The following is a 25147-nucleotide window of genomic DNA, read 5'->3' as shown; positions in this document are numbered from 1 at the left end:
CATTTCTCTATATTTACAGGCAAGTAAGTAGAGATGGAAACGAGATACACTACAGGACAATTAGCAAATCATTCAGGTCACTGACAGTTGCTAAACCTTCTTATTTCCATCTCACTATTCCCTCTCATGCCCCAACACTGCCCTTCATTCATATAAAGATCTCTATCTTCCCATTATCTTCTTTCATATTCTATCCCTTCTAGAATCTATAGAATTCTACATCTCCTCTGCACCCAGCACCTGATTCTGAGAGCTGACTAGGCCCAGAGTAATTCAGTCAGTTGTGTCATGCACTTAGCCATCTTTCAAAAGCAACGGCAAACAATGGTAAGGAACCCCAAGGTCATTTCTCTCATCACTATGTAACACTTTACCACAGAAATACCACAAACCTCACTAAATTTTGATTGCCTATTTAAAAAGTAGCATTTGTCTTATTTTAAAAACATAGTATAGATTCTTCATACTTGCAAACAATAGTCTTACTCTTAGAAAAGTATATATATATATATTTATTTATTTATTATGTTATTTATTATTTATATATATTCATTATTATGTTATTATTATTATTTTAGAGATCGATAGTGATGTTTTGGTAAGTGAATTATATATATATATATATATATATATATATATATATATATATATATATATGAAACATTGCTAAAAAAATCTTTGCTAAATATCAAATGTCATTGTCAGGCTTAAAACCCATCAGGGACTTCTATAACATTCGATTAAAATAGCCCCGTCTTTCTCTTCAATCCATTTCATGAAGCTCTCATCCTCCCACACAGTGTGCACTGAAGTGGCTTCTAACAGCAATAGGTATACATGGCTTCTTCCTAACCTAAGCTTATTTATAAGTATCTATATAATAAAAGGCTAATATGCAGATTGTCCCCTTAGGAGTGTAAACGACTGAGAGTTCAACTGCTCACTATGACATGTGTTGCCCACCAGGGGGCGGCATGGAACAAAGGAAGGCCCTGGCTGGCAGCTGGCAACTAGAGGAAGGCAGGCCTGATTGGCCCTGATTGCGCAGCCAGACCTAGGGACCCTACCCGTGAATGAATTTCGTGCACTGGGCCCCTCGTATTTAACTAATATCTTAGGAAAAAAGAAATACTCTATTAAGTGTATATTCTTTTTACTAAACAAGATTATTATATAGGAACATAATTATGTTATTATTATTATTTATTATATAGGATACCTACAAATAAGCTTATTTTACATATGATTCTGCAAAACATACAGCACTTCATTAGTACATATACTCAATATTTGACTAAAAGCTTTTTGAACATTCAGAAGCTAAAGATTTTTGAGTCAACTTCATGGATCAACAATTACATAGTATCATAGTAACAGACTGCTTTTCATAATTCATGATGCTGATTTTGAACTCCTTTCCACCTTCAGTGCCGAAAGAATAATTCTGAAGCACATAGCAGTGATTCAGAAATTTTCATTTTCCTTAAATGTATGACATATCAACAGAAGTGAAACAACTCTTAAAGCCAGCAAGTCTTTTGACAACAAATGAATGTTCAGGACCTCAGAAATTATCCTTATGTACACACGAATTGGCCGCATTAACTTTCCTAGATTTGAGAATGTTACATAGAATCTATTCTGAGAGTTGCAATTTCTACTGCCTTTAATTGATTTCCCTGGAGTGTGACAGGCAAACTTCTGCATATATAATAACTTTTCATTTTAAGGCTGCTTCACTGGAAAAATATTTTGGAAATATTTTGTAAGTAAAAAAGACTCAATTTTTAACTGATAATTTAGCTAAGTACAGCACATATAAATAATATGACAATTAGATGAAGCTATTTTGAACATCTTACTTACAGTGTAGCCACAGAATTGCTCAAATTTGAGTTAAAATTGTTTCCTTAGAGAGGTATTTACTTCCAAAGAAAATTCCCTTGACAGCAGACGTTTTCTTTGGACTTGGTACTGACATGGCCGTATGTGTAACGGCCCTACAATCTGATTCCTCCACTCCCTGGCCCCCATTCAGGCAGTGTGCCATTTCTTACTTCTGAAGGCAATCTGGCAAGTGCAAACTACCTGTACTCTAAACACATAACATAGTTTGTTTTAAATGTTCCCATACCAGATGTTGAGAAATAAGTCTCAGGGAAAAGCTTACCTGTCCATTTTTGCTTCCTGCTGACAATAGGCTGCATAAGAAATGATGTTTTCATGGCTGCACCTCTCGGTGGCCAGAGCACCAACATAAAGAACAAAGTCAGCATCTCGGACCCCCTCTTGGTCTGGCACACCCACTGCTCCACAGGGCCACTTACCCCCACGGCAGACCCTGCATTGCTGCACCCAGGGGGCGGGGAGGAGGCAACAGAAAATCAGACCAAAGACAAGATTAGCTGTGGAGACTTTTAACTTACAGTGAATCTAGACTCTGAACATATATAATTTAATTTTTATTTATCCTTCAAATTTATCAAAATCCATACCTCCTTCTACTCACTTCTTGTCTCTATTAGTAACTCTGAATTCATTTTACTAAAATTTCTACTTTATGTAAAATTATCATAAGTCTATAATTTTACCTCAAACAAATAATTGCTATTTCTAAGCAGCAGCCAACCAGGAGGCAAAACAGAAATATAAAAGAGACCTCCTTATACATTTTTTTTCGCAGCTTCCTATAAATCTATTGTTATTTAATTTCAAAATTAATTTTAAACATTTAAAATATAAATATATTTCCTACTATAAATAATCCATGTATCTTTTTAAAAATTCAAATACAAAAGTATATAAGGTAGCCTGGCCTTATGGCTCAGTGGTTAGGCATTGACCTATGAACCAGGAGATCACAGTTTGATTCCCAATCAGGGAACATGCTGAGGTTGCTATCTTGATCCCCAGTGGGGGATGTGCAGGAGGCAGCTAATCAATGATTCTCTCTCATCATTGATGTTTCTATCTCTCTCTCCCTCCTCTTTCCTCTCTGAAATCAATAAAAATATTTTTTTTTTAAAAAAAGAAAGAAAAGAAACACTTCTTGGTAACACAGATTCAAAATTTCCCCTAAAGAATAAAAACATTGCTATAAAAAAAAGAAAAATCCTCAAAGATCATTTATGGCAAAAACAAAAACAAAAACAAAAAGCATTGCTAATAGCAGGCTGAACTACCTGGAGGTGCTCTTCAGGCACTATAACGGGGCCACACTTTGTGTGCTCTGCACATTCTCCTGTACAGTATCTGTGGGGATCATTTTCCTTCCGTAGGTATTGGTTTGTTGCACATTGTCTTCAGTTTATTTGTACATCGAAGTTTAATTGCCAAAAAGGAAAAAAAAGGGGAGGGGGGAAGAGTTCACAGTAGTCAAAGACATCATAAAAAACTAGTAAAGCTATATTAGCTCATTAATAGTTACGATATTGCTTAGAAAAGTGGACTAAGAAAAAATTTTGGTTCCATGGGAAATCTTCCTGATCTGAGTTTTCAAATACCCAAATATTTCATAAAACCAATACTGCAGACAAAGAAAGTGGGAGGAAAAAGGATGTAGCAAGCAGGGGACAACTACACCCTAGGAAAAAATCTAGTAGGTCACTATATAACAGAAAATCAGGAAAATAATTATCCAACAGATGCTTTTATATTATTTTTAAAATAGCTTATATTTTGGTCTTTAAAAATATTATAATAAAATATTCTAGTATAAATTTCATAATTTTCCATACTGGTAAAATGGGAGGGCAGAGAACTAAATGACAAGAAAATGATCTGTGTTTAAAGTGACATACCTGCTAAGTAAGATAGTGCCCGCAGGTCTACGAACCTGAAAAGTCTTCTCTAAATAAGAAATAGCTTGTGGAAAAAGTTTGTTCTAAATAAAAGTTAAACAAAGAAAACTAGTCAGAATTATAATCAAAGTATAAATTACATTTAAAACAAGTATATACAGGATTTAATGCCCGAGGAGAAAAAAGGAAAAAGCCTTACATTTCTGGAATACAGATATTAATTAGTAAAAGGCTGCATGGCAAGGAGTAGGGGGAAGAGTAAATATGTCTAGGAGCAAATGAATTTCCTCATTTTCTAGATGAGTTTGGGGAAAGAACACTAGCTGGAAACTTCCTTCCCTACCTCTATGTAAACAGAATATTAGAAAGCACAAATCTGACCTATTAATCTAAATTACTTCAAATTTGGGACTGAGTTAGTTGGTTCCAACATCATAGTAGTTTATGTGAAGAAAATCTTACATTTAGAAAATTTACTTTAACCTCGATTATTTCTGTGAATGAACTGGCTTAACGTGTCTGTGTGACTATCTGTAACAGTTTAAAAAACTAATGAGGTTAGCACTTCTATAAACAACTCTGGCATATTATACTTTCAGGTTAATTAATCTTCAGGAGAAAAAGCATTTCCACAATGGTATTTTCAATGCATTTCCAAAAACTCAGCTTTTTGTGCACTATCCTTCATATATATGTTCTGCTCCCCCAAAACTTAAGAGAACAATTAAGAAAATGAGAAAACTAAATTAATATCAAACATAGATGAAGTCTTGGTGAATGCATAACAAAAACACCTTTGGTGAAAATGATAAATACATTTATCAATTCACTACCAACATCTTGTATTCAATAATTCACAAAAGTCATGTATATAGCTTTCTTTACCGCAGTAGAATTTACATACAATAAAATATACCCATTTTAAGTATCCAATTCAAACCATGAGTATTTATTACCTACCTTAACAAGGTATCTTTTTTCAGGGAGCAACCTGAAAGAAGTGACAACATGAAAGATAAGAATTGCCATCCTGGGCAGAGCACTGTCTCACTTATTCAGAATACATCTGGTAGGAGCCCCAAGGAATGCTTTGTGGAAGAATGCAGTATTAAGCCCCCAAAATTTCAATTAATTACAATAAGTATTTGAGAGTTCATTCTGTGACAAAGCACAGTGCTAGGCATGATCATATGCTATTTCATTCATTTGGAAAGTTAAAGATAGTAAAGGATATCAACTACTCTTAATAGATTTTTATAAATTTTATAAAATTCATGCACTGGGGCGGGAGGGGGGAGGGTGGCCTCAGCCTGGCCTATATCCTCTAGCAGTCTGGGAGCCCTTGGGGGATGTCCAACTGATGGCTTAGGCCTGCTGGCCACGGGAAGTGGGCCTAAACTGGCAGTCGGACATCCTTAGCGCTGCCACGGAGGCAGGAGAGGCTACCACCACCCCCGCTGTCAGTTGTGAGCCCAGCTCAGGGCTTCTGGCAGAGAGGCACAAGTGTACCAACCACCAGGGGGCAGCTCCTGCATTGAAGTTAGTGTGTGTCACAGAGATCTGTCATTCTGCTGTTCAGTCGACTTGCATATTAGCCTTTTATTATATAGGACTATAAATTGTCCTGGACCAGGGGTCTTCAAACTGCGGCCCGCGGGCCACATGCGGCCCGCGGGCCACATGCGGCCCGCAGAGGAGTCTGATCCGGCCTGCCAGGTTTTTTGGGCAGTGAGCGCAGCCGAGGTGTTACAGTAGGAATTAGTAGTTCATATAGTCCGGCCCTCCAGCTCTCTGAGGGACCGTGATCTGGCCCCCACTTTAAAAAGTTTGAGGACCCCTGTGACCTGGACAGTGTGGCTGTTCGTTGGGCATCATCCCCTGTACTAAAAGGTTGCTGATTCAATTCCCAGTCAGGACACATACACGAGTTGTAGACTCAATCACTGGTGGGGAGCGTACAGGAGGCAGCCCATTAATGTTTCTCTCTCATCCCCTTCTCCTTTCCTTTCTCTCTAAAAATCAATAAAAATATTTTTTAAAAACCTACTATAGATTCATAATTTACATGTTTTCTGGACTACTCTTACACTAAATAAAAAATTTAGACTATACCACCTCTCTAGTGAATAATTTTGTAAATGTTCTTATTATGCACTTCCTCTTATTTTTCTTCCAAGTACTTATTGAGGAGGTGCCTTCTGGGTCTATTATTGACCACATCCAAAGAGATCCACATTTGTTCTGTTCAAATTATGTATAACATATAGATTTTTTAAAAAATAGGTTTTTATTGATTCTTAGAGAGAGAGAGAGTTAGAAACACAGATGAGAGAGAAACATTGATTGGCTGCTTCCTGCACACCCCCTAGTAAGGATCAAGCCCTCAACCCGGGCATGTGTCCTGACTGGGAATAGAACCCATAACCTCTTGGTGCATGGGTTGCTGCTCAACCACTGAACCACACCAGTTGGACATCATGTACAGATTTTGATCATATCCCATGGTTATCATCTTTCCAAATTAAAAAGCATTTTTAGATTAATTCCATCTTTAAGATGCACTGGCTCTGAGTTGAATCTATGGAACTTCAGATAATAGATAAAAATACCTTTAAAAGTTTGATTCTTACCCTAACTGGTTTGACTTAGTGGATAGTACTGGCCTGTGTACTGAAGGGTCCCTGGTTTGATTCTATCAAGGGCATATGCCTGGGTTGCAGGCTTGATCCCCAGTAGGGAGTGTGTAGGAGGCACCGATCAATGATTCTCGTCATTGAAGTTTCTATCTCTCTCTCTCCCTCTCTGAAATCAATTAAAATTTTTTTCTTTAAAGTTTAATTCTTAATAAAAAAGATCACAAAATAATGATGTACTTACTCTTCAATACTTTTATCATAGACAGTCTTGATTCGTAAATGTTCATCAACATCTCTCTTTACAACATGATTTGCTTTAAGATGAACCTTATTTATGACCTGAAAAAAAGGAATAGATTTAAAGTTTTTTAAAAGATGTTGTACAGATTAACTGATTGAGGTCATAATGTAAAATTAATAAACTAAATTTCAAGTGTAATACCCAGAATAAAAATAAAGAATGAATAGAGAGATATTTCCTATTTATGGATAAACTCAACTTGATGTATAGATTCAAAGTAATCTCAATCAAAATCTAACAGGTTATATTGTGGATATAAATCAACTGATTCTAAAAATTTATATAAATAGGTAAACGACCCAGAATAGCCAACACAATATTGAAGAAGAACAAAGTTAGAGGACTGACACTACCTAACTTCAAGACTTACTATAAAGCTACAGTAATCAAGACAGTGTGGTACTGGCAAAAGCAGAGGCAGACCAATAGAACAGAATAGATAGACTAGAAACAGAACCCCATAAATACAGTCAACTGAGCTTTGGCAAAGAGAAAAAAAGGCAACACGATGAAGCAGATAATCTTTTCAACAAATGGTTTTAGAACAACTGGATATCCATATGGGAAAAAATGAATCTAGACACACACCTAACATTCTCCATAAAATGAACTCAAAATGGACTGTAGATCTAAATACAAAATGTAAAACAATAAGACTCTTAAAAGATGCAATAGGAGTGAAACTAGATGACCTTGGGTATGGCAATGACTTTTTAGATATAGCACTAAAGGCATGGTCCATGAATGAAATAATTAATAAATTCAACTTTATTAAAATTAAAAGCTCTGCTCAGTGAAAGATAATGTCAAGAGAATAAAAAGTTAAGCCACGATAGAAGAAAATATTTGCAAAAGACACATCTGAAAAGGGACTATTATCCAAAATATAGAAAGAACTCTTAAAATGAAACGATTATGAAAACAAATAATCTAAAGAGGGGGAAGGAGGGTAGAAGAGGGTATAAGGAGGATAAATGCTGATGGAAGGAGACTTGACTTGGGGTGGCAAACACATAACACAATACACAGATTATGTATTATATAATAGAATTGTACATCTAAAACCCACATAATTTTTGAGAGAGAGATAAAAACCCACATAATTTTTAAAAAATACATTCTTATTGATTCCATAGAGGAAGAGAGAGAGAAAAACCAATAAGAGAAAATAATTGATGAGCTGCCTCCTGCACATCCCCAACTGGGGACCTAGCACACAACCCAGGCATGTGCCCTGACTGGGAATCAAACTGCGACTTCCCTGGTTCATAAGTCAATGTTTAACTACTGAGCCAAGCTGGCCGGGCTGAAAGCTATATAATTTTATTAACCAATGTCACCCTGATAAATTCAACAAAAATGTTAAAAAAGAAAAAGAAAACAAACAACCCAGTGTTTTAAATGGCTGAAACTGTCCTGGCTGGTGTGGCCCAGTTGGTTGCCAGGTGGATTCCTAATCAGGGCACATGCCTGGGTCCAGGTTACAGGCTTCATCCCCTATAGGGGGCGTGCTGGAGTCATCTAAGTGATATTTCACTCACACTGATATTTTTCTCTCTCTAAAAATTAATTTTAAAAATCTAAAAAGAAAAAAAAAAGGCCAAAAAGTTTAATAGTCATTTCACTGAAGAAAATACAGTGGTGCCTCACACAACGAACTTAATTCGTTCCAGGAGCAAGTTTGTTATGCGAAAAGTTCGTTATGTGAAACGCGTTTTCCCATAACAATACATGTTAAAAAAAATAATTCGTTCTGTAGCATAAAATATGCTAAGATGACATAAAAAAAGATAAATTTTTTGTTATTATTTTTATTTAGATACATCTAAAAACATAATTTTTAAAAAAAAAACACACATTTTTTTAATTTTAAGACAGACTAAGTAGAGTCTACCGAATCTTGCACATCTTCATCCATTTTCTGCTTTTTGGCCGATGGTTTCATGAAAAACCTGTCCAAAGTCGTTTGTTTTTCTCTTTTCTCCAACATCTGCCGGAAATAACGGACAAGAGTATCGGAGTAAAGATCGTTGATCCTGTTTGCTTCAGCTGAATCCGGATACAGTGTATTGAGTTTAACTTAAAAGGACGACTGCCGTGATACGTGCGTGATTTAATTCGTAATGAAGAACGATTGCCGCGATACGTGCTTAAGTTAAGCGCAGTGACTAACGACTGCCAGCAGTGCCTGCGCGGAAGGATGCAATACATCGGCAGCGATCGTGGAAGCTCGGGCAAAGCGGTCGTGGAAGCTCGGGCGACTTCGTTGTGTGAAACGAAGTTCGTTGTATGAATCATGAAATGAAGTTCATTGTGTGCAGCGTTCGCTGTGCGAGGCGTTCTTTATGCGAGGCACCACTGTATACAGATGGTGCCCTGGCTGAGTAGCTCAGTCAGCTGGAGCATTTTACTGAAGCTCAAAGATTGTACGTTTGACTCCTGGTCAGGGGACATATAGGAGTCAACCAATAAATGCACAAATGGAAAAAAAATATCTATATTTCTCTTTCTCTCTCTAGCCCAGCCTAATATTCTTTTTTTTAATATATATATATATATATATACATATATATATATGTATATGTATATGTATATTTTATTGATTTTTTTACAGAGAGGAAGAGAGAGGGATAGAGAGTTAGAAACATCGATGACAGAGAATCATCGACCAGCTGCCTCTTGCACACCCCCTACTGGGAATGTGCCCGCAACCAAGGTACATGCCCTTGACTGGAATCGAACACGGGACCTTTCAGTCATCAGGCCAATGCTCTATCCATTGAGCCAAACCGGTTTCAGCCTAATATTCTTAATAGTGGAAAACTAAATACTTTCCCCGTAAGATCAAGTATGTCTATTCTCACTATTCTTATTCAACATCATATTGGATGTACTATACTATCCAGAATAATAAAAGCATATGCTAATTAGACCAAACAGCCAAACAGCCTTCCGGACAGAGCCAGGGCTGCGAGGGCTGAGGCAAGCTGTTGAGGCTATAAGGGCTGAGCCCTTTACACAACTTTCGTGCATCAAGCCTCTAATTATACATAATAGTCATTATAAGACAAAATTAACATGAAAATATTTAAAACTAGAGGCCGGGTGCATGAAATTTGTGCACTGGGGTGTGTGTCCCTCAGCCCAGCCTGCACCCTCTCCAATCTGGGAACCCTTGAGGGATGTCCGACTGCCAATTTAGGCCATATCCTACCAGGATTGGGCCTAAATGGGCAGTCAGAGATCCCTCTCACAATCCAGGCTCCCAACTGTTTACCTGCCTGTCTTCCTGATTGTCCCTAACTGCTTCTGCCTGCCAGCCTGATCAACCCCTAACCACTCCCCTGCCAGCCAGATTGATGTCTAACTGCTCCCCTGCCTGCCTGTTTGCCCCCAACTTCCCTCCTCTGTAGGCCTGGTCACCCCCAACTGCTCTCTCCTGCAGGCCCGGTCACTCCCAACTTCCCTCCTCTGCCGGCCTCGTGACCCCTAACTGCCCCTCCCCTGCAGGCTTGATCACCTCTAACTGCCTTCTCTTGCAGGCCTGGTCCCTCCCAACTGCCCTTCCCTGCTGGCCATCTTTGGTGGCCATCTTGTGTCCACATGGGGGCAGTCATATTGTGTGTTGGAGTGATGGTCAATCTGCATATTATTCTTTTATTGGATAGTATAAAGCCTGGTGCATGGGTGAGGGCTAGCTGGTTTGCCCTGAAGGATGTCCCGGATCAGGGTAGGGGTTACCTTGGGGGATGGAGCGGCCTAGGCAAGGGGCCTGTGATGTTTTGCAGGCCGGCCATGCCCCCCAGTGACCCAAGTGGAGGTCCTGGCATCTGGGATTTATTTTTTATAATTGAAACTTCGTAGCCTTGAGCAAAGGCCAGGCCGGCCAGGGCTGGCAGAAAGCTTGGCTTCCTCCATTGCCAGGGGAAACCCAAGCCTCCAGCTGGCTCCAATTCTGTGACTGCCAGCATTTTTGTTGGGATTTATTTATCTTCTATAATTGAAACTTTGTAGCCTTAAGTGGAGGTCAGGGCAGGCCGTGGCAGGCGGAGAGCTTGGCTTCCTCCATCACCGGGGACAACCCAAGTCTCCTGCTCCCTCCAGCTCTGTGGCCACCACCATATTTGTTTACATAATTTGCATACTCACTCCTGATTGGCCAGAGGACATGGCTTGTGGGTGTAGCAGAGTGATGGTTAATCTGCATATTACTCTTTTATTAGATAGGATAAGCAAAAGATGTAGCCTGGCTGGTGTGGCTCAGTGGTTGAATGTTCACCCATGAATCAGGTGGTCACCATTCAACTCCCAGTCAAGGCTCATGCCTGGGTTTTGGGCTCGATCCCCAATAGGGAACATACAGAAGGCAGCAATGAATGATTCTCTCTCATTATTGATGTTTCTAGCTCTCACTCTCTCTTCCTCTCTGAAATCAATAAACACCCCCCCACACACATATATGTATACACACACACACACACACACATATACATATATAGTGTGAGAGAGTGAAACATCAATTAGATGACTCCAGCATGCCCCCTCATAGCCCTGGCTTCATCCGGAAGGCTATTTGGCTGTCTGGTCTAATTAGCATATTATGCTTTTATTATTAAAGATGTATATTATAATCTCTAAAGCAAGCACGCGCGCACACACACACACACACAGCACAAAAGTTAAAGGTGAGAGAATGTAAGCTCTAATTATAAGCAAGCTGAAATGGCTACATTAATATCAGACAAAATAGACTTCAAGAAAGGGCCAGAAATAGAGTAAAATTTTATATTGAAAACTTATACAAGTAGACAGGGTTAATACAACAGAAAGACATAATTATACATTTGAATCCACCTAACAATGGATTCAAAATCCATGGAGCAAAAGCTGAAAGAACCAAAGGAAGAATAATTTATAATCTTAGAGGTTTTTAAGATCCTGACAATTAGGCATAATTTGTAAGAATATATTAATCTGAAGTACACTGTCAATCATCACATCTTATGAGATGTATAGAAACCTTCACACAATAACTATAGAATATATATCCTTTACAAGTACAGATAAAAAGTTAAACAGGTTAAAGCACATGCTGAAGTATATATAAAACAACCTCAAACTTTAAAGTGCTGAAATCTTACAAAAGATACTCTCTAAATTAGAAATTACTAACATAAGGTAGCTAGAAAAGGACCAAATATTTAGAAATTATATTTTAAACATATTTTTAATAACCCATGGATCAAAGAAAAAATTATCCGGAAAAATAAAAACACTTTTTGAACTAAACAATAATTAAAATACAATGTGTCAAAATCTGTGAGGTGCAGCTAGAGTTGTAGGTACTTAGAGCAAAATTTGTATCTTTGAATGTTTGTATTAGAAAGAATAAAAGGCTCTAAGTTTCCACTTAACAATATGAACAAAGTAACTATAATAAGTAGTAAGAAGAAATAATAAAGAACAAAAAACAATAAAATAGATAACCATCTTTAAAGATAACTACAAAACCAACCATTGGTTATTATAATGATTAATAAAATTAATAAATCCCCTACCCAAACTGGACTATGATAAAATAGAATAAATACCAATTGCAGCATTAGAAATAAAAGAGTAGATATTACTCCAGATTCTATAGACAATGAGAGATAATTTTTAAAAAATATATTTTTATTGATTTCAGAGAGGAAGGGAGAGGGAAAGAGAGATAGAAACATCAATGATGAGAGAGAATCAGTGATCGGCTGTCTCTTGCATGCCCCCCTACTAGAGAAGGAGCCCACAATCCAGGCATGTGCCCTTGACTGGAATTGAACCCGAGACTCTTCAGTCCCAGGCAGACACTTTATCCACTGAGCCAAACCAGCTAGGGCCAAAAGATAATTTTTAAAAATATTTGTTTCAGATGTTCAGTATAGTAGTTAGATAATTATATAATTTGTGAAGTGATTCCCCTGATAATTCTAATGTCCACTTTGCACCATACATAGTTATAATACTAGAGGCCCAGTACACAAAATTCATGCACAGTGGGGGGTGGTTCCTCAGCCCAGCATGCACCCTCTCCAATCCGGGACCCCTTGAGGGATGTCCAACTGCAGGTTTAGGCATCCCTGATCCCTGCAGTTGGACATCCCTCTTGCAATCTGGGACCACTGGCTCCTAACCCCTCACCTGCCAGCCTGCCTGCCTGATGTCCCTAATTGCTCTCCCCTGCCGGCCTAATCACCCCTAACCACTCTGCCTACCTCCCTGATCGTCCCTAACCGCCTCAAACCTGCCACTAAGGGCTTGCTATTACATACCCTATCAAGAACTAGGAAAATTTACTAGGGATGAGAACTCTCAAGAACTTAATAGCTTGCTTTTAATACCTGAAGCACTATCACTACCAAGTTTTTCCAGCTGAGAGGCAAAAACAGGAATGGGGGTGAGGATGGTGGAAATTTCAAAAAGAGTTTTCAGCTCTTATGATAAAGAAAAACTTTAACAATGTTGATCTCCAAAAAACATAAGGGCTGCCTCTGGAGATAATGCCCCTATTCACGGAGATGTTCAAATATAAGTTGGAGATTCATACATTGGCACAATCACTAGAAGAAAACAGATATTAAGTTTCCTTCTAGCAGAGGTTTTATATATCTTTGAACTACTTCCTATTATTATTATTATTATTATTATTTCCTCTTAATTTAAACTAGGTTAAAAGGGAGAAGCACAGGGCTTTGTGGAAATTTTTTAAAAAGAGGGATGGGAGAACAGAGGGATATGTTAAGGGTACAAACTTACAACAGTAGATAAATAAGTCCTATAGACCTAATGCACAGCATAGTGATTATGGACAACACTAATCCTGTATTATAAAAGCCTAATATGCAAATTGTCCCCTTGGGAGTTCAACAGGAGACCGATGGCTCACTATGACATGTGCTGACCTACTAGGAGGCGGTGCAGAATGAAGGCCCCAGCCGTCAGCCTGAGGGAAGGCCCCAATCGGCCCTGATCTCCAGCCAGGCCTAGGGACCTAGTGGTGCACCAGGTCTCTAGTGTATTATAAACTTAAAAGTTTCTAAGAGACTAAAAAAATAAGACAATTCAGCCAAAATGCAGTGTCATGATAAAACTATACCATCACAAACCACACACTTAATATTTTGACACATATGGTGGAACATTGTGCATAGAAATCTTTGGAAGTTACCACATAAATTAGTGGTCTTAGATTACTAGGCTGAACTGAACATTTCTAGGTTAATAAAGCAGTAAGACAAACTGTAAAACCAACCACAACATGCAGCCCTGTCCCAGCACTGTGTCTCTTTTCTTCAAAGAAGAGTAACGGTTGTGGGCCCTCCCTCTGAGCTAAGTACTGTGAAGAATCAAAGTGATTTGAGGTTTTTTGGTGAGCAGGGTGCAAGGATGATTACCAGGTTCTTGTCTAGACAGATTCGAAGAACGAGGCCTTGGACAAAAGGTGATAGATGAGAAGTACAGAAACTGTATTGCAAGTAGATACTACCTCTTAAATTTCTAATTCTAAGACTATGTCTCTCTCTGTCTTGAGGTAGTAAATATTCTAGAGACCATTCTTTCCTTTATCGAGCCTTTCCCACCGTGGGACTTCGGCCTTGTAATCAGTTCCCAGGGCCCCTAAATCACTTCTCCTATTTGGTCATCTTATCTGTTCAGGCTGGAATTGCTTTTGATCTTCCTTAAGGCGTTCTCAGCTGCTCAGATCAGGGCTGCTTTAGATTAACTTATGGTTGCTTTAATTGCTCAGGCCGTAGACACTTGTCCTTGGTTTATGGCTGCTGTAATTGCTCAGGCCAGAAATGCCTCCATCCTCCCTGAAGCCCCCGCCCCTTCCTGTCTGCCTAATTAAGCTAGCTAGCCAACCCTTTTCCCAAAAGCGTAAGACACGAACTTTATCCTAAGGAACTTTACAATACAAGGGCAAGCCATGCCTGGAAAATAAGCCAGCATCACATAGCAGTACTTGATCAAGTTACTACCGATGAGACTACAGATAAGACGCCCAGAGAAATGGAAAGAGCGTCCTGCTGGGGTTGGTTTCAGCAGGCTGCCGTGAGATAAGAGAACGTAACCCAGACGGAAAGAATTGAGAGAGGAAGAAACATGGAGTGTGAAGGAGGTGGGCACTTCCAGGGCAGGAGAGCCGGGTAAAGTAAGCAATGTGATGAGGTAACTTGAAAATAAACCTGGATTTTGTCTCCACAGAACCCCCAATACCCCTCCGATTCCCCCAATTAATTCCTTCCCGAACTTTTAGTTCGGTGTTTCCCGGAGTGTGGTCAATGGATAAGAGTACCATCAACTACCTGGGAACTTGAGCTGCACATACTCTGGGGGTCCATCCCGGACTTAATGAGTCAGAAAGTGGGGAGGTTGGGCAGCGACCTGTTTTAACAGCCCTTCAGGCTATGTGATGATGCTCAGGTTTGAAAACCACCCCTCTAGGGCTGCCTCATACGCACAACTCCCCGCACAAGAACGCGATGATGCTCCAAGTGCCTAGGCCAGCCGCTTAGCTGGGGACAGGCAGGGAGAGGACACCAAGGCCCGGCCTCTGGGCGTTGGCTTCCTCCCCCCGTGCACCCGGTTCCAGTCTCTGCTCTCGGCCGCTGCCTCCCGCATGACTTCGCCCGCAGGCCCGCTCCCTGCCCGCCGCCCTACCTCAGCGTCCGAGGGGACGTGGTGCCGGCAGGGGAAGGAGCTGCTCAAGGAGACGGGAACGGACGTAGCACCTGCCCGGAGCCCGCCCAACAGGAGCAAAATGCCTCGGACCCATGAAGAACCGCTCCAGAGCCACCGACTGGGGCCCGGGCTTGGACCAGAGGACCCCGTTCCTCTGCCCCAGTCGGGCGCCATCTTCGGGCTGCGCGTCGTTTCCATGGAGCGCTTGACGCTCTCACGCCGGCGCCGGCCCCGCCCCTCGCCGCTGGGTGGAGGCCCAGCTGGCGGAAGCTGCTTTGCCATCGGCTTGCGTCACCCGGAGGTTCACCAAGAACACAAGCCGGGCCTCGTAGCCAGAAGCTAACCAGGAAACGCCGCTAAGCGGCTCACGTGAGAACTGACAGTAGTGACGTCGATGGTAATGATGGTGGTGTCTGGGACTCTAGTGAGGAAGTTTGTCTTTAATTCAGTTAGCGACGGAACATATACACACATAACTAGATGCCAAGTGACTTGGAGCTGCAGAATTCTTTATGGTGTAGCCCTCACAAAAGGTGAATGGAATATAATTTTTAATGGATTTTTTTTATATTTTATTCTTTGAGAGGAAGTTAGAAACATCATGAAACATTGATCAGCTGCCTCCTGCACACCTCCTTCTGGGGATGTGCCCAAAACCAGAATTGAACCTGGGACCCTTCAGTCTGCAGGCCTATGCTCTATCCACTGAGCCAAACTGGTTAAGGTTTAATGTATTTTTATTGACTTCAGAGAGGGAGACAAACATCTATGATGAGAATCATTGATCAGCTGCCTTCTGCACACATTACCCCTCCTCCCCACCCGGAACCTGGGCAAGTCCCCTGATGGAATCAACCACTTGAGCCACACTGACCAGCTAGGCCCATTTCTTCTTAAAGTCATTTTCTATAAAGTCAACCATGTGTCTGTCCTTTACTATTCAACCCTATCCCTTATTTAAAACCCAAGAATTGGCCCAGCCTGCCTCAGTGGTTGAGGAACGACCTATCTGAAGGAACCAGGTCACCAGAAGGTCACCGTTTGATTCTGGGTCAGAGCACATGCTCCGGTTGAGGGGCTCCACCCCAGTAGCGGGCACGTGGAAGGCAGCAGGCCAATGATTCTCATATGTTTCTCTCTGAAATGAATACAAATATATTTTAAAAAAATAAAACACAGGAATTGCAACTATAATTAACTCAGTAAGAGATTGGGTGGATCCTTGCCATTGAGTAAACTACCTTCAAAACTGAACAGTGAGGAACTACAAAAAAAAATCTGAAAATCTGAAAACCTATAGCACATGAAAACAAAGTAATTAGGTTTTGGAAGCACTTAGCTAGAACATTCAATGCGAAGTGGATATTGTAAATTATTATAGTTGGAAGGGTAGGGGATACAAAATCCCTAAGAATTTATATTTCATTGGTGAAGATCATGTACTCAAATAATAAGGGGTAAGACATTTTACAAATAAAGTCATCAGATAATGTGTCAACCCTGGTGGGGTAGGTAATTCAGTTGGTTAGAGCATCATCTGGATACATCATGGTTGCAGGTTAATCCCTGGTCAAGACACATAATAATCAACCAATAAATTCAGAATTAAGTGGAACAAATCTCTCAAATCAATTAAAAAAATGTGTATCATTCCACAAGTATAAGTTGGGATTCTAAACCAAATTTACCACTTTCACCTGTGCTCTTTCCACTACAAAACCACAAAGAAACAATAGATTATCAACAAAAAACACCTACCATCTTCAAGTTCCTGGTGTAACAGTAGTGTCAGGGTGGGAGGCTGTTTCAGTGGTCTGGAGGAAAAGCTGCTAGTCATTCAAGCTCATTTCTGTGAAATGTTGGAGTCACGCAATAGTAACTTCAGCTTGAGGACTACTTTTGCACAGACCGAACCTCATGTGGGAACAGAAAAGCGCAGACACCCTCATTTTGAAATGATGCATTACATCACGCAAAGAGGAATGTCCATGCAAGGCTACTTTTCAAAGCTGGCAATGCCAAGGATTGCCAGTTTTCTCTTCCCTGCTTTGCTCAGATGCGTATCAGTTCTTGTGTGTTCACACCATTGCTTTACTATCTATCCCACTCAAAATACCAATTCACCTGACTCCTACAATGTTGACAGAAACACCCAACTTGTTCCTTTTATTTATGCATCCACTGGTTCATTCTTATATGTGCCCCAACTAGGGATTGAACCCACAACCTTGGCATATTGAGACAAAGCACTGAGCTACCAGGGCCACACTATTTCCTTTCCTTTCCATGAATAAGCCAGACCTGAAATATCCATCTGTCTTCCTGGACATATTCACAGCTAAGTAACCCGTCTCCTCAAAACTCAACCCCCCGACCTCTGCAAAACAAACAAAAAACCCCCATCTGGTCCCCCAGCATGCACTAAGCCACATCCCAGCCGGGTGTATTTGTTTACTTGCACTGACTGGTGAATTTACTAGACCTACTCAGTATAAACTTAAAATTACTGTAATATATAGGAAAGTCTCCTGTGAAAGTATACTTTTCATACATAATTTCAGTCACACAAATTTGTCTGGAAGGTAAACACAGGTTCACTAGTCCATTTTCTAACATAAGCCTCTGGAAAACCATTTACTATATAACGAATGGACTCTCAGCTATAAAGGGACCCCTTTGCCCAGATTAGTCCATTGCATCGAGGTCAATCAGTAAGACTGGATTACAAATACAAGCCCGTTTCTGTGAATCATGGCCTCTTCCAAAAGCAAACTTGGCTTGAAGACTTATCACTGGACTAAGAAACCTTCCCGATTGAGTGCCTTTAGTACCCAATCCGAATCCTTTCCTAGAGCCTCTCCTTCAAAGGCCTTTCACACCACAACACACTTTTAGCATGCTGCTTCCCAGCATCTATTTAGGGAACCCTAATACTAATGAAAACTTTAGTAAGAGGGGCTGTTTTGCAAACTCCATTTATTCCCATGGGATGTCAAGATTTGTTAATAAAGGACTAACTGTTACTGCATCAATTTACAACCGCCATATTACAAACTGATGAACTCGGTTCAAACTTTTACCCCCTACTGGGGATATGCTCGCAACTGATGTACATGCCCTTGACCGCAATCGAACCTGGGACCCTTCAGTCCGCAGACCTACGCTCTACCACCGAGTCAAACCAGTTTCGGCTGGTTCAAACTTTTATTTCAACATTTTGAGATTCAAAATACTCTGCAGCCCTGCTTAATCTCATTATGCTAAAATCCCAATCCTGCACTTTTATACCAACCCTGACACCCCCCCCACACACACAGATAATGGAGGCATGTGGCATTATTTTGACATTTTCAACTAATTATTCCCATTTGTGATATGCTTGAATGCTTTGTCATCAGTGCCAAGGATATCTCATCCCTGCCTATCCAGCAGGCTGCCAATACCATCACTATAGCCTCCATTCAAATTTCTCCCAACTACCTTTTTTAAGTCACAAGTTTTCCACCCAATATATTGAACAGTGCATTCTATTACAAGGTATTTGAAAAGATCAATATGTTTATTCACCGACTCTCAATCTAATCTGGAAGGTGGTCCCCAGAATATTTAGTAAAATGCAGTACCAAAGAAATAAACTGTTACATGGTGCTTACCTGTGCTGGCTAAAATTGGCTTCTGTACTTCCTGGAATATGCTGTGTCTCCAATTGTCCAAAAGCTTATCAGAGGTTAGGTTTAAGTACTCCATCACTTTCCAATGTACTTCTTTTTCCCTGTCCCCAAAGTTAACTTGTTCCCTCTCTCCATTAACTTGTAAGGCCTGATACATTATTCCTATCCAGTTGTTTAAATCTCTGTAATCATCACTACATACAGCCCTCTGACTTCCTAGTATACTCTGAAAATGCCTGATAACTGCCACCATTTAAGCACATAGCAAGTGAATTTAGGGCACGTGATTTTTAAGCCATTTGACCAAAACACATGAAAACAAATCCATTTTATTTATTTTCAGTAAGTTTAAATCCTTGAGGGGTACAGCATCTGGAGGGGGAAAAAGAAAATGTCATTAGGTGCATGTTATATATACAAATTTACAAATGCCATTAGTAACACAATATGGATAAATCTCCCGTTGTCCCATTACTCATCTCTAAAAGGCATCCAATGAGTTATATGTAGGTAGGGGGAGGAACCAAGTTTTTATGGCCTTCAATTTTTAGGTGAACGTTACTTTGCACTAAGGTTCAAAAGTACCCCAAGTGGCCCAAGACTATTAAAAACAGATACTAATTGCCCTGACCAGTGCACTGAAAGGCTTTGGGTTCAATTCCTGGTTAAGGACACAGACCTGGGCTGTAGGTTCATTCCCTGTTCCTGGTCGGGGTGCTGTCAGGGGGCATGAGGGAGGCAACCAATGTTTCTCTGCCCTTAACCAGGAATCAAATCTGGGACCCTTCTGTAGGCCACTGCTCTATCCCCGGAGCCAAACCAGCTGGGGCCAATGTTTCTCTCTCCCTCCCTGCCACCCATCCACTCGGTCTAAAAATAAATATTCTATGGGCCCAGCCGGCATGGCTCAGGGTTGAGCATTGACCTATGAACCAGCTGGGGCACATGCCCAGGTTTCCTATTTGATCCCCAGTGTGGGGCCTGAAGGAGGCAGCCAATCAATGATTCTAATCATTGATGTTTCTATCTCTCTCCCCCTCTCTGAAATCAGTAAAGATAATTTTAAAAATCTGGTAGGATTAACAAAAAGATGTTTTCTTCTACAAAATAAGACTAAACACCTAATCTAATAAAACTGTCAAGAGACAGGAAAATATTAGTAATTATGCCAGAAAATGGTATGTTTTCAATTCTCTAGCAACTATTGATATTTTAGTGTCCAATACATGTCTTTGCCAGGAATTTGTTCATTTATTTTATTTTGCTGATTTTTTTGTAGAGAGGAAAGGGAGGGGACACAGAAAAACATCTATCTACTGCCTTCTGCACATGCCCCAACCAGGAATAGAACCCCAAACCTGGGAATTGAACCCACTACCTTTTGGTGCCCTGAATGATGCTCCAATCAAATGAGCCATACCAGCCAGGGCAGAAAATTATTCATTTAAATATTTCCCTCCACAAAGCTTCAGCAAAATCTAAAATCTAGGCATAATTCACTTGAAAAATTTGCCTTCACTTTCCTTCTAATGTGAAGAACCTTATGTTCCATAATACAGTTACACAGGAACCACTAATTTTGTAGCATAATCTTTCTAGTCACATTTTATAATCACGTAAGTTCTTCCAACACCTTGAGCTTAGTTTGACTCAACAAGTATTTTGCTTATAATTGTACTTACTACTCGGATTCTGTGTCCAATAGCCTTAGCAGGAAGGTTGCTTCGGAATTTGGCACGAACCATTCCACTGTTTCCATGAGCGCGAGTTACCTTCCCCCAGATCACTCTGGTTTTGTTTGGTTTGCCCCCAGGAGTCACTGTGTTACTGATTTTAAAAGGGAATACAAAAACCATGAGAACCCAGGCAATTAGTACTCCAATGTGGTACAAATTCAAAGTGACATCTGACCTAAAAGCCTTCCGCATACTATATGCCAGACACAATGTAATTGTTTGGAATTTTGTAAAAATACAGTTTATAAAACATAAATTCCTTTTAGAGGATAACCAAGTATATAGCCTTCATTTATATGTAAGTAAAGTATAGAAGGTAAGATGGTAAGAGCTTTTGAAATAACTGAGGAAGAATAAAGGAAAGGGGGTCAAATAGTTTGAGGTATTTGTGTGTATCAAATTTTAAAATCGGGAAGGTCTAAGAAGGTATCAAAGGCTGAGGAAGTGTGTGCTTTGCTTGTGAAAAGGCATAAGAGACCAAGAGGTGAATCCCAACTAGATTAAGAGTAGAAACAGTTTTGAAAGCATAGTCTTTGATGACTTTGGCTTTTACTAATGACATGGGAGCTTGAACAATGTACAGATGATCTGACATAATTCAAAAGATCACTGATGGTAGGAGAAAAGGAGAACAAAGATGAAAGCATGTATCAAGAGTTTTTAATTGGTCTGTAATGGGCTTAAGAACCCAGGATAGAGACCCAAATGAATTAAGATACATGAAAAGCACTCTATAAAATCATAATATCATAATATAAGGAGCTGGCTCTTGCCTTGAAATAATGAACAGCTGTTATTAACTGCAGAAGATACTTAAATACAAAACTACCCTCAAAAGTAACATTGCTTTATAACCCATAACCTCCCATAAAGGTCCTAAAAGTCCCAAAGTAGAAGCCACACCAGTACCAATTTATTCGTTTGAATAGGGAAATAAGACAAATCTCAAATAACAACTCAATATGCATAACGATACTATAAACTTACTTCTTTGCTTTGTACACATAAGCACATCTCTTGCCCAGATAGAATTCTGTTTCATCTCGAGCATAAACACCTTCAATTTTAAGAAGAGCTGTATGCTCCCTCTGGTTCCGGAGACCCCGCTTATAGCCAGCGAAAATGGCCTTGGACCACAGCCTAGGACACACAAAATAGGTATCAACCACAAACTGCTGCCAGATCCCGTTTAAATTCAACAAACCACCAGTATGATTTGACCTGTAATGACCCCATCCACCAGTTACCTATAGCAAACATCTAATTCCCCACACACACACTAGTTTCGAGTTCGCCTTTAGTTAGCTACAGGCCTAATAAACAAAAAACTACAAGAACAAAGCAATTATATTAAAAATGCATACCTTCCAGACATATTTGTCCTTATAGAAGTCCTGTTCCCAGCAGGCCTTAAACAAAAAGAATCAGTTTAAAAATTCTTGCAACGCACGTTCCCCACCTAGTCCCTGCTTGTTTCTTAAACCTGTCGGCATTTCCCGTTCAGAGCATGGGGAGACGTCATGACGCTGAAACAAGTACATGAAGCGCAGTCTGGCAAGACTTACTCCCAACGTCAGGCAATGCCCGATAACTAAGTAAACTCCGAAACCAAAGTTGCAAGACTTATAACCCCTAGAAAACTCCTAAAGGAAGTCCTAAGAAAACTCATGTCATGAAAGCACGGAGCAAACAAGACTCTTAAGCAATGAATGGGAAAGAAAACCTAAGGATGAGAGATTATAGACAAAGAAAGGTTTGCAGGGGAAGCAAATGCCAAGAACCCCGCCAAAAGCTGCCGCTGTCTCAATAAGGTAAATGCAGACGATAAAAGTGCCTGTCTCCTTTGGGACGGGACCAGGAAGCAACTCTCAGACTAGGGGAGCACCCGTTTCCCGGGTGTCAGGGGACCAGCGTCATCCGTCCCACATCTCCTCCATCCTGTCCTCCCTGCTGCTGGGACCCATCCAAACCAATGCCTGGCAGAGCCTCCGTGCCCCAGCAGTGCCTCTCCGAAAGACGTGGTGGGACCCACTCCAGTTATTTACCCCTAAAGTTCAGCAGCAGCGGCGCTCCCGCTCACCTCCGCAGGGTCCAAGATGGCGGAAAAGGGAAAGCAAGGCCCCGCCGCGTGGCCTTGTGGGAGAAACACCTCTCCGCCCCGCCCCCAGTTTAGGCATCTCCCGCAACCGCCTAAAGAAAACACACATCGGGGAAATGGTTTTCTGACTAAAAACAAGCCACGTTCAGAAGCACTCTTACAAATTCTGTCCCTGAGTAATGTCATCTTTGTAAGCTGCCGCTTGTATTATATTGGAACAGAGGGAGGCAGAGCGGTAGCCAGCTAAAGGAGGAGAACCAACGGTCCCATAAAGCCCTGCGTTGCCATAGAAACATCTGGGTTTGGCGCATGCGTCTTCGGGTGCGGTCGGTGGGAAGAGCGAGGCCTGCCGGAGGACATCACCCCGGCTTCGGGGACCTCAGGTTTGATTCCCCTACGCGAGGGTGTCTTTCGCTCTCACCGCACAGGAGCGGGGCGAGCGGAGCCTCCGACCCCAGCCTAGAAGAGAAAGGCCGGTCTCACCAAGGGGGGAGCTCTTCTCTTTACCTTCCCCGTCCCCCCCCCCTTCCTCCTTCCTCGGTACTCCTTCCTCTCTTTCCAGAAATGACTTAAGCTCTTACCTCGATCCTTTGTTTTTGTCCCCGAGGGTAAGGAGGACCGTGGTTTAAAAAAGGCCTTATTCCTTTTTTAGGGAGAACTCACTCAGCTGCCCTGTGATAGGTCTTCAGGAATTACATGATATAGGTTAATGGACGTCGGAGATTTACGTTTCCTAGTTATCGCACATTTGTTTGGGTTTCCCTTTGGGCCCATTCATTGATCGAACCGTTTATTGAATGACTCCCGTGTACCAAGCTTGTTTTTTTTGGCTCAGAGGACATTGCAATAAACCATACAACAGAAATCTGCCCTCATAAGGGTTTACTTTCTGGTAGGGGGAGCAAACTATAGTCTGAGTACATTTTAAATGTAACGCTGACCAGATTTACTAATGGATAAGGAATGAGCGAGAAAGAGTAAAAGGTGACTCCAGAGTTTTGTGTAATAGATGTATATCAATCATATTTCAAGTCAGATCCGTATACATGCATCAGGATAGAGTTTATGTACCTTTATAGCCTACCCCCCCCCAACCCCCATCTAATTTCCTGTATCCTAGAAATATACTAGAAAGCCCACTATTATAGAATGTGCTAATAATTCTAGCATTAAATTCCTCGGAGGAATTAACGCATTGTGAGTTTGATTCCTTTGTTCATTCATTCTAAAAATATTTATTGAACATAGTGCCTGAAACTTAGGATACAATCGTGAGCATCCATGTCAAGGTTCCTGATCTCGTGGAACTTAACAGTCTAGTGGGGGAAACGGACATAAACATTACAACGTGTGAAGAGAGCCCTGCAGTCAGTCCTTGCTTGCACAGAGGAATCAAGATCCAGCCTGATGGATGAGTGAGGGAAGGTGTCACTTGCAAAAGTGTCAGTCAAGGCATTTTTCAAACTGCAGGTGATCCATCACCCATTAGATCATGATTATAATCCTGATCTAAGGCACATGCAATAGAACAAAAAATATCAGAATGTATCACAAATGTTGCAGGTAAATTGTTTTATAAAACTTTTTCGGTTACTTGCATGTATGGGTATTTACATAGATGCCGTATATGAAATGTATGTGTGTCATTGTAGGTCATTGTGTCAGTGTTGTGCTGGAAGGAAAGGATTAGCAGAGTTGAAGAGAATTTAATAAGGAGTCTGCTTACAAAGGTGTTGGCAAGAGTGAAACTGTAAGGGCTAATGCATTCTCCAGGCGCATGGGGATGAAGTTCCCTGAGCCCCCAGGAGAGAGCGCTATGGAGAGGATTGCCTGACAGGAGCCATGGACTTGGGAAGAGAAACAGCCAACTAGTGGAAGAGCGGAAGCTGGGGGAATAAACACGGGACTTTACAATCCTACTCTACGGATCTCTTTTGAAATTCCCCACTGATGCACGATGCACTCCATGGGGATTAGAATCTCAGGGCACGGGAAATGATGGAGATTGAATTTAGAGGGGCAAAAGGCAGATACCTAGCAAAATGGCACTAATTTAAACTGCTGCCTGACAGGACTTTATAAGATGAGAGCCATGAGAGAGAAGAGGGGGAAAAACAAAACAAAAAAAACAAACAGTGCCAGATAGATATGGAAAAGGACAGATCATGAAGGCCTTATAGGCAAAGT

General features: G+C 40.8%; 3 protein-coding genes across 11 annotated transcripts in view; 1 reads left to right on the top strand and 2 right to left on the bottom strand.

Moving 5' to 3' along the window:
- LMLN (leishmanolysin like peptidase) overlaps positions 1–15677 on the bottom strand; it is a 51870-nt gene extending 36193 nt beyond the window's left edge. For all 3 annotated transcript variants that reach the window (XM_084871625.1, XM_084871626.1, XM_084871627.1), the window contains exons 1-6: positions 15435–15677; positions 6678–6775; positions 4761–4791; positions 3801–3883; positions 3183–3300; positions 2171–2349 (exon numbers count right to left, since the gene is read on the bottom strand). In XM_084871625.1, coding sequence (XP_084727751.1) covers positions 2171–2349; positions 3183–3300; positions 3801–3883; positions 4761–4791; positions 6678–6775; positions 15435–15653 — 728 coding nt within the window. In that variant the 5' untranslated portion in view covers positions 15654–15677. The remainder of the gene's footprint in view (positions 1–2170; positions 2350–3182; positions 3301–3800; positions 3884–4760; positions 4792–6677; positions 6776–15434) is intronic.
- A 3747-nt stretch (positions 15678–19424) lies between these two features.
- LOC311616413 (large ribosomal subunit protein eL33) lies at positions 19425–23018 on the bottom strand. Of its 3 annotated transcripts, none has more exons than XM_084871772.1 (5): positions 22943–23018; positions 22227–22271; positions 21850–22002; positions 20809–20953; positions 19425–19498 (listed from the first exon to the last, which is right to left on the bottom strand). In XM_084871772.1, exons 2-5 carry the CDS (start codon positions 22235–22237, stop codon positions 19475–19477), a joined length of 333 nt encoding a protein of 110 aa, XP_084727898.1. In that variant the 5' UTR covers positions 22238–22271; positions 22943–23018; the 3' UTR covers positions 19425–19474. The 3 variants fall into 3 exon arrangements, with proteins under 3 accessions (XP_084727898.1, XP_084727899.1, XP_084727900.1); XM_084871773.1 differs by having other exon boundaries at positions 22908–22996; XM_084871774.1 differs by lacking the exon at positions 22943–23018 and adding an exon at positions 22833–22911.
- A 203-nt stretch (positions 23019–23221) lies between these two features.
- DRC9 (dynein regulatory complex subunit 9) overlaps positions 23222–25147 on the top strand; it is a 30489-nt gene continuing 28563 nt past the window's right edge. For 2 of the 5 annotated variants that reach the window (XM_084871655.1, XM_084871657.1), the window contains exon 1: positions 23231–23343. In XM_084871655.1, the coding sequence (XP_084727781.1) occupies positions 23270–23343 (74 nt within the window). In that variant the 5' untranslated portion in view covers positions 23231–23269. Of the gene's footprint in view, positions 23344–25147 lie in introns of all 5 variants that reach the window. The other 3 variants (XM_084871656.1, XM_084871654.1, XM_084871653.1) reach the window with 3 other exon arrangements.

The sequence above is a fragment of the Pipistrellus hanaki genome (assembly GCF_964339955.1).
Source record: "Pipistrellus hanaki genome assembly, chromosome: 2".
Classification (NCBI taxonomy): domain Eukaryota; kingdom Metazoa; phylum Chordata; class Mammalia; order Chiroptera; family Vespertilionidae; genus Pipistrellus; species Pipistrellus hanaki.
Note: the sequence above shows the minus strand (reverse complement) of the source record. Positions and strands in the feature narration are given on the sequence as shown.